The 9,818-nt window shown below is 48.4% G+C and overlaps 1 protein-coding gene across 1 annotated transcript; it reads left to right on the top strand.

The window, feature by feature from the left end:
- Positions 1-529: 529 nt before the first annotated feature.
- LOC112955312 (insulin-like growth factor-binding protein complex acid labile subunit) lies at positions 530-3,720 on the top strand. The gene is made up of 3 exons (XM_026048591.1): positions 530-584; positions 2,091-2,178; positions 2,706-3,720. Exons 1-3 carry the CDS (start codon positions 530-532, stop codon positions 3,718-3,720), a joined length of 1,158 nt encoding a protein of 385 aa, XP_025904376.1.
- The last annotated feature ends 6,098 nt before the right edge of the window (positions 3,721-9,818 follow it).

The raw sequence follows: 9,818 nt of genomic DNA, 5'->3' as shown, positions 1-9,818 counted from the left end.
CCTACTACTCCACTTGGCCACTCGCAAGTCTATGGAGCCAGATGGAATCCACTTGAGGATTCTGAAGGAGTTGATGGAAGTGCTCACCAAGCTGTAACCCGTCAGCAGTCCCAGTCAACAGGAGGGGAGAGAGGTGGGTTTTTTCCTGCTGGGCATGAAGGTTCATTTTCYTCTTGGTGCAGACAGCATCTTAGTTCTGAAGGGATATTAAGGCTCTATGCTGCAGTTAGACTGTGGCTCGGGACTCGCTTGTACTTCCCAGACTGGGAGAGAATGTTGCGACCTTGCTGTCGGGTGCTTTGTGCTTCTGTTTATGTATTTCAGCTGTGTGGGGAGATGATGACAGCTTTTTTCAGAGAGAGGCGGGTGGCGGGCATCCCTTTGCTGCTTTGCTACCTCCAGCTACCTGAATTATTAACATGTCCCTTCTCTCACCRTCCTCTACTCTTTCTGCAGATGCAAACCTGCCCGGGCCCCAGGTGTGCCTAGTGCTTCCACCTGAGGCTTTCCAGCTTGCTCTTGGCTATGGATGGATGTCCACAGAGGAAGGCAGAAGGAACCGAGCGAGAGACTCCGCAAGACAGGTAAAGCCACAAGACAGGTAAAAGACACTTTGAATTTCCAGCACGTAGTTATGGAAGAAGTAAAGGGAGGCAATTCTGTAAAGGGGAGAGATTTTTGCATGGGCAGCTAAAACGATGCTTAATATTGTTTTTTGCCTAAGGATCAATTTTGATCAAATCTTGGAGTGGTCTGGGGAGTAGCATGGCTTGCATAGATCAGTTGGGGCTGTTTTGTCTCCTGTAAAGTATGCTGAGAGGCAAACAAGCCTGAGGCTAACACTTCTAGCTGTTTGAGACTTTTCTTCAAGAGTACAGGGCACTACTGTAGCCAGCACAAAGCCAGCAACAGCCTCAGTAAGCCTGTGCTCTGAACCTACAGATTTTCATGCCTCTTTCTCATCCTACTGCTTAGAGAGAGGAAAAAAAGTCTGGTTTTTTTTTTTTTTTTTTTTTTTTTTTTTTTTTTTTTTTCATTTTGTAATACAGAGGTACTTTGAAACAGGATCCATTATAGCCATTATAATTGATCCCTATCATGATGAATGCAAAGAGATAATGTGAAGGTAAGGGAGGGTTTGCTCCAAAGATTTGGAAAAGTAGTGAACCTGAGAAAGTAGCTGCTAAGATATTTCTGCTTCAGGATTTGATGAAGAAGGATTTTGCTTAATGATGAAGATAACTGACCTTTCTTACATGTCTCTTTATTTTTAGTCTCCCTAATAAGGAAATAGGGGAAGTGTAAGTTTATTTTCTTTTATTTTTTTTTCTGGAGAATATGGAAATTAGAGATGGAGGGGTGAGGGCAGAAAAATTGTCTCTGTAGTCGTATTCTTGTGCAGCGTAGAACAACCCCTCTAGTTCCCTGTCAGGGAGAAGCTCAAACCCTCAAAGCATCCTTCTCTGTGAACTGCAACCAGCGTGGGGCAGGGGGCACTGCCAGAGGTCTCTGTTCAAACTACGTCCCAARCAAGGACATTTCAAAGCTGGGAACAAGTACTCAGAGCTGCTGCTGGATGAGACTAGGACGTCTCAGAGGCCAGAGTTCCCTCAGTTCTCTGCATTCTATCCCAGGATGGCCCCCTCAGAGGCGAGGAGAGTTTCCTTGCCCCCTGTTTGTATTTCCCTTGTTGGATCTGGTCTCATCACTGTGCAGGTGAATCCAGCTCTGTCTCCTTTGCATTTGACAGCTCACGGTGGCAGTCAGGGAAGCCCTTAGGTTGAGCACGCCCTGTTCCTCTGTACACTGTCAATTCACTGACATCGCTCAAGGTTTCTCCCACATTTCTTGAAAGCTTGAAAGCTGTATGGACAGATAAGCACCAAAGCAGAACCGAGAGAGGAAAATCCCAATGTCTTGGGTGAAACCACAGACAGCCTTGGCCCCACAACAGAAGTGTTATGTTATAAGCAAATGTGCGGTTGTTGTGTTGCGCAGTGGAACCGCCTGGGTTTGGGCAGATCACAGCAAGTGCAACTCCCGGGCACACGTTCATTAAAAATTTAGCATGTCTTTTATGCCTTTGCCAGGTGTTGATGAACATATCTTCCAGGGAGCAGAAGCAGTTGGAGGTCAGCTGGTGCACAGTGTTCCTGGTGGGATGGAGATGGCCCTGAGGTGAGTGATGAGAGGAAGTGTTAGCGTAGCAGTGAGGTTGGCCCCAGCTTGAAAGCTGACACTGTAAACCAAGCTGYTGCCTGTGCATGGCTATAAAGCCGGTTCACAGGCCTTTCCCTGGGGTGCGATTGGCACCTCTTAGCTATGAGGGTAAGATGGCTTGTGAGGTGGCGTTGCAGGATGGATCAGAAAATGATCTGCGTTAGCAACACTCCTATCCCTGTCAGCTAGGGGGAAGGTGCTTTAGGCTGGGAGGCCRTTCAGCAGCATGGCTATGGAGAAACACGTCCAGTCGCGACACCAAAAATCCCTGGGCTCTTGGTGCAAGAAACGACAGTGCCAACRCAAACGTTGTTTCCAGTTAACAAAAAAAAAAAAAACAGGAAAACAAGCTCAAAAGGCTACCAGACATGTAGCTCTGCGTTTCTCATCATTCCTTAATTATTTTGCAGGAAGAGCTGACTGCCCAAGATGAAACAGAAGATGCACACCCACTGCTTATTCTGGATTTGTGTTCTTTTCGCAAGCGCTGAATTTCCTCAGCCCTGCCCCAAAGTCTGCCTTTGCAAAGAGGAGGCAAGATTTGTGAACTGTTCTGGAGTCAGTCTGAGTGGAAGCCTCATCTTTCCGCTAGAGACAGAGCACTTGGATTTGTCTAACAGTGGCTTGCATGCCATGCCCAGCCTGGCACTGAGATCCCTGTGGAAGCTCCAAGTTCTCCTTCTATGCGGGAATGACATTGCTGAGGTAGAAAGGGGAGCATTTCAATCCTTGGAGAGACTCCAGAAGCTCGATATCAGTGGGAACATGATCACAGTGCTAGGAAGCAGTTTTTCAGCTGGGCTGAGCTCTCTCCTCGAGCTCTCATTGTCCCACAACAGGATCCAAGCAGCTCGTTTCAGGAGCTTTCAAAATTTTGAGAACCTGCAGAAACTCAACATCCAAAACAACAACATCTCCTCCATCGAACCTGGGGCCTTTCGAAGCTTAACCCGCCTGCGGCAACTTCACCTACAGAACAACCAGCTCCTCAGCCTTCACGATGGGGTTTTTTCCATGCTGCAGCATTTGGAGATTCTGAACTTGGAAGGCAACAGGATCAAAAAAATTGGCCCTGGTGTCTTCACGCCATTGAGTAGCCTCACCATCCTGAACCTAGAGCATAACTGCATTGAACGTATCAGATTCAAAACCTTCCTAACCCTCCAGACTGCTGGGACACACATCCTGCTTTCTGACAACCCTTGGTTCTGTGACTGTGACCTACAGAGGGTCTTTTCCAAGCTGCATAGTGTCCGGCGGCTAGTCCTGGACCGCTATGAGAACATAACGTGTACTGAGCCAGCAGTGCTGAGGAACATCCCACTGGCCTCGGTGGACACCCAGCTCTGTGCTGCAGAGATGGCAACAGTGCTCATCATCACCATCACGGCGCTTGTCAGCGTTGTGGCTGCCATCGTGATGGCAGAGCGAAACAGGAGGAGGAGGACAGGCAAGCACTGGAGTGAAGACAACGAGCTCTCTTACAGCATACATTGGTGAGCTCTGCTGCAGGGATCTGGATTCTCCAGTGCACATACGTCTTGAGTAGGAAATGAGGACTTAACTCAGCTGTGCTGCCACTTTGGTGGTACAAAAGGACATTGGTGGTAAGGCAGACAGGACCAGGAATGCAACTTGGAGGGTTTCCGAGAGCAGGACAGCTCTGGACTCCTAGGAAACTGGGCTTAAAACAAGGTAACATGTGGTCTTTTGATTGTGTGTCCAAAAATGGCTGAAGCCRAGGAGCAGGGTTTTCCTCAGCGCGATGATTTTTCTTTCTTGCAAATACCTTTTCAAAGCAAAGGCCTTTTTCAAAGTCCTTTAGGACTTCAGTTCCCAAATACTCTTCTCTGCTGATTCAGCCTGGGAGCAGACATCAATTTAGTAGGTAGCTCCATTCAAAATGAGCTCACTTGATGAACTTTGCCTGTTGCAGCCTTGACGTAATTTCTAACAGTTGCATGCTGCCTGGAAAGCACAGTGATGTGCTGGGAGATGAGAAGCCATTGAAGGTTTCATCTGTACCCACCATGTACTCTGGCTGACCAAAAATGCAGGCTGCAAATAAAAGCAAGCTGACCTGGTCACCTCTGGCCACCCGTTTACTCCAGCTGATGAAGACGATCTCTAGCACTCGCCTGACCGACAGTGTTGAGGTCTGCCTGCTGAAGTCTTCTGCATCCCAGTACAGAGYTGCAATAGGACCATCACCTGCGGCTGGTTCAAAACACTTTTTTCACATAGATGTGCAAGYAAAAAAGAAGCGTAGGGACTTCTGAGATAGTTTGCATGTGCAGGTCTTTTACAAGCTCTTCTATGCATCTGCAGGCCTCTTTTTWAAAAAGGCATTAACAGTCCTCTAGTCACAAATCTAGGGGCATCCTTGTTTTCAGTGGTTTCTTTGGTGATAATATTTCCTTCTGTTGTTTCAGTTTTGTGTTTACCTCAAAAATATAGATTTATATATATCGGCTRAAGTACAGGTGCATCTCTGTTTTCTTTTAACTCTTCCCTCTTGCCCCTCGAGTGTGGTTGCACCTTGTCCACACTTCTGCTATGCCCAAGAGCAGTTCTGGGTTATGGCTAGCCCAAGAGAACGGCTCGTGGAGGGGCATATGCTGCAAAGTAGCATCTGGGCTATCTTGGATTGCAGCTGAAGCATGAAGCAATCTGGTGATGGAGGCCTGTGTCATGCTGGAATATACGTGGCACATCTCACTGTGAACAGCTTCATGGTGCTATTCATCTTCTCAGCTCACAGGGAAGGACGCTTAGGCCAGCTTCTGGCGCTGTAATTTTGAGGAGATGCAGATTACTGAAATGCAAAAGAACAGCATAAAGGGTTTAGAAATAAGAGGTAGAGGAAATTAAATTGCTAAAGGGTGACTGAGAAGAGACTTATGAACAATCTCAATGTACGCACACACAAAAACAGTATTAAAATCAAAAACTCACAGAGATTTGGGTGAAAAGGCACCTCAGAAGACTACTGCTCCAAGCCCTGCCCCACACACTGCCGCTCCAAATCCATCCAGCATTTCTCCTGGTGCATCTTGTGTCTGTAGCTTCTCATTTGGTTCCTGCAGAGACTCGTCTTTCTTCTCTGCTATTAGATCCCTCCTTGCCTTTTCCATGCAGATTAACCTGCCATCCAGGAGGACTAGTGAACAGATGAAATGCCCTGTCTGTAGAGGACAGGCAGGGAGACCTGCTGCAGGAGCAGACATAGCCATTGACTCCAGGGCCTTTTATCCTCCGGGCAGGTGGATCGTGGCCTGCTCGTGTGTGCGTCTGCCACAAGAGGGCAAGCTTAGACGCTCTTATAACCCTCGCATCAGGGCTGAGAAACAGGAACGCAATGCCAGCTATGGCAGAAGGCCTCCTTGTGTGTCCTCCTCAGACATCCATGCCAGATGACAGGTGAGAAGAGCTCAGCTCCTTGCTGAGCAGGTAGGATGCGTCGGAGTTGTTATCCACAGCCTCCAAGAGTTATGTCTGCAYGGTACAGTGTGGTGCGTCCCTGGACAATACAGTTGTTGCAGTTGCRCTAACTCGGAGAAGGAGGTAAGAATTTTTGCTGCACAGAGTCGGTCCCAATCCGTCTCCCCGAGACCAAGCCTGGCTGAAKTTCCAGCAAGGCAACAAGTTCCCAGGGGAAAGGGATGTTTGTCTACTGGGACCTCGCTTCCATGCGCACCTCATTGCACAATGTGCAAAAGAAAGGCCAGCAGCTGAGCGTGCATCTTGCTCTTCCCCAAAATATTTATCCCAGACATCTGTAYGGTTTTCCCTCACTGAGTTTATTGCATGTGAACCCAACTAGATTTCTGGCGCCTGGCCTGTTCCTCAGCTCCCAGTTTACTGCCGCAGGGATTGGCAGAGGGCAGAAGGATCGTGCCAAAGGTTGACTGAGGACATGCTTTCCATTCAGAAGTCAACCACCCCCAGCTCTGGACGGCAATGCAGCAGAGCACAGTTTCCCGTGAAGAGGAGGCCAAGATGTCTAGCAGACCTCCTCCCTGGGTGAGTGCATGGCCCAGCTGGGCAAGCTCCCATCCCTTTTCCTTCTTGTGAAGCTGTGGTCCGAATACTCAAGGTGCTAAAATAAAACTGCACTTGGAGGTGCCAGAGGTCATACTCTAGGCTGCATCCTGGGATGATGGGGAGAAGAACAAGCACATCTGTACTAGCAATCAGACAGAACATCTGGGCTAGCAATCAGGCAGCACAGTCTTGCTCCAGCAACTGGTCCAGCCTTTATGGGGGCTCTCCAGAGTAAGCACAAGAGATCCTCTAACGTTTCAGTCTGCCTTGTGTGCTTGCAGGAGCTCACCCCCTCCTGTGTCAGGAATGAAGGGCAGGATGCAGCCTCAAGTATGACTCATGTCTGAGAGCAGCAGGTCAAATCCTGCTAGGTTTAACAGCAGCTCTCACCTCTACTTTTCCCCTGCACTCTACTTTTCAAGAGGACTCAGTGAGGGCTCAGAAGAATGGGTTTAGCATATTTTTCCCTCATGTATGTAAAGAAAATTTTCTCTTTACGTACAAAAGGTAATAGTAGTCAACACCTAGTAGGCATCAAGCCTTGGTTGCTGCTTCTCCCAGGGCCATGCACACCACAGCCTCTGAAGGCTTATATAAAATGTGTTTAAACTGAACAGTGATGATGGTGGTGGTGGTASTGGGGTGATGCTTGCAATTTTTAACAGGGAATAACAACATATAAGAGCTGTCTGGCTTTCCAGCAAGGACCTGAGATACCAAGGCCTGTCCGGCAAGTGGCACTGTAGTATCTGCATTGGGACATCTCCCTGGTCTTAGATACCRGGGACTGCTCAACACAGTCAAGATCTATTAGTGCCCTCAGGAGAAAGACACTCAGACCAGCACAAGGCCAGAACCAGCTGGCACCTCCAGGATTCACCTCGGGTTTGATCGGCGGTTGAAGAGAGGTCCATGGTAATGTTGCCCATTCCAGTTGAGTCCCTGTGACTTCAGGTTGAGTCTCCGTGACTCTGTGTTTCTTTCAGAACAATCCAGACTGGTGCCTTATCTTCTATGCTGTTTCCCTGTGCTTCTTTCCCAAATATGGAGTTTGAGCCTGCCTTTTTTTTTTTTTTTTTTTTTTTTTGTTTTTTTTTTTTTTTTTTTTTTTTTTTTTTTTCAGAGAGGATCTGGTGATTCTGGAAAGGATGAAAAGTCTAGTACTATGTTTGTAGATATGCTCAGTTGGTGCCCAGATTAGATCCGCCACTTGGTATCCTTATTTGAGTAAAAATCCAAATACAACTGAGTCACCAAGTCCTGAAAAACATCATTGGGTGACCAAGCCTAACTTATTTTTAGGTGCTTGGCTTTCAAGGGCCCTTGGCACTTTCCCAATGAACACACGGAGCGGCTAGGTCCCCCRGAAATGCTCTTTCACCTTCAAGGCAGCTAGGCAGGAGGAAAAAAAAGTCCACTTTCCTACCCATAAATAGAGGCCAGAGAAATGAAGTAGATGGGCATCCAGATGGTGCAGAAGGCAAAGACTATGCTGATTRCAGGAGGTAGGATCCTGCTCTTTGGATCTCACCACTGAGCATTCTCCCCACAGCCTTGCACAGTCCTTTATGGCCTGGCTGTGGGAGGTCTCCCTACGTGGCAAAACATCTCCTGCAGGGACCAAGGGCTGGGCAGAGATGGCTGYGCCTTCACCAGGAGGCCTGCAGAGAGGTTGGGGGGAAAGGGAAGAGCAAATTGCTCTGCACTTACACAGCAGCCATGAACCTGAAGTACAGTGCAGATAAGAAGCCTTCTTTTGGCAACTGGCAACAGTGCTCATAAATTAGAGGAAGTTTCAGGTACCAGAAAGCAGTTGATTTTGCTGTGTGGGGGGTTGGTTTGGTATCCATACCCGGAGGGCGCATTCCTCTTGCAGCTTGCTGAGCTTGTCTTTCCTTCTGCAGGGCTGACACTGCTGAGCTGTGATCTTCAGGAGTTCCTGGACTACTCATGGAGTGGCAAGAGCAGGTACATCTGAGGAGCAAGACCATGCTGGGGGTGCTCACCATGCTCTGAAGTAGTCTGTACCTTGCATAGAATAACTCTAGGACCTACAGAGCAGGAAAGGCTAGAAAGTGTGGCTCTACAGATACAACTGCCAAGGAGAGCTCAAGATGGTTTTTTTAAGGGAAAGTCAAGTATCTCACCTAATCTTATGAGTCCACACCTCCTGTGACTTGAGGTGAAAAATATCCCAGGAGGCAACCACACCAGTGAGTGAAAGCGTCACCCAGCCTGCATACCTGCAGGGATCACTTTCCGAGGCAGTGATGCCACCTGCTTCCTGAGAGTCAACAAGGACATGCTAGGAGCTTCAGATTCAAACTTCTGACTGCCTTCTATGTCCTCAGAGTGCTGTGCCAGCTAAGGAATCAGCTGATCTGGGAGAAACCAAGGGTAAAATCATCCCTTTCCCATGAGCACTAACCATGGGACATGGGAGGATCCTGTCCTCCCAGGCCTCACTGGACAGAAGGAGAGAAGTGGAAGTGCACGGCATGCTTTCAAAGTCCACGTTTGCACCTTGTTCTCTGCTGGGGGGAAAGGGRTGCTGGAGAGAGAGGGGAGGATTTGGCAGTTCACAGGTTTTGGAAAGGGCCCAACTGCCTTAGGAGAAATTCCTCACATAGTTTTGCCATTAAGAAAGTGCTGACCTGTTTGGGGGCGTTTGCTGCGCAGCAAAGACGAGCCAAAAACAGTCTGCAAGTGCTGAAAGAATACAGCCCATTTTCTCATCACTAGAGACATGCAGCAGGTCAGGAWCTATGGGGAAAGCAGTGCCTGGTGCACAGTTATTTTGAAAGTCATAAGCAACTCCATCAGGATATTTTGATACTCACTGCCTTTACCTGCAGCTAGAAGAGATCCAGTTACAGCAGAGCAGCATCCTGGTACCCATGACACAGGTAAGTGTCAGAGAGATGTCCTGCTGGCTACATCCAGGTTGGGTGGCTGGAAACTAGAGTCCAGGGCCTCTCTCTGCTGCTCTTTGAAACCCCCCTGTCCCACAGTTGACACCCGGGAGAACAGGCTGAGAGCTGGAGTCTCAGGATAGGGATGAGATGATGAAAGAAAGGCAGGGACATGATCTGTGGTAGGACCTGGGGAACCTTTGGAAATGTGAGGGATGTACACAGGACAGGTAAGCTCTTCCTTACTCATAGCAGAGCCAGGCTGCTGGTACTGATAACTGCAATGTCAGAGAGGAGTATTCAAGCTAGAAGCAGGCAGGTGGAGGAGAGCACCTGGTTTGGACTGGTGTGAGTCACGCAGGGAATGTGGCTAATGTTCAATGAACCTCTGAAAGGCCAGGAGGTAAATAAACAGCATAACTGCAATAAATAAGGAGGGCAATTCAGACCACACACGGTGCCAGGACAGCAGCAAGTGCAGGTCTGAGCAACAGATTGAAGGCAAACCTGCAAGTGCCCTGATGCCTAAGAAACAAGAAAGGAGAACCAGAATGGTGGGTCAATAAAATTCAGGGTCTACTGCTTCACAGGACAGAGAGAGAAGGACCTACATGCTGGGGCATTGCAATGTATATGGAGGAT

The sequence above is a fragment of the Nothoprocta perdicaria genome, unplaced genomic scaffold (genome assembly GCF_003342845.1).
Source record: "Nothoprocta perdicaria isolate Ctin4 unplaced genomic scaffold, notPer1 scaffold_11, whole genome shotgun sequence".
In the NCBI taxonomy this organism is placed as follows: domain Eukaryota; kingdom Metazoa; phylum Chordata; class Aves; order Tinamiformes; family Tinamidae; genus Nothoprocta; species Nothoprocta perdicaria.
This window is presented reverse-complemented; position numbering and strand designations above follow the sequence as displayed.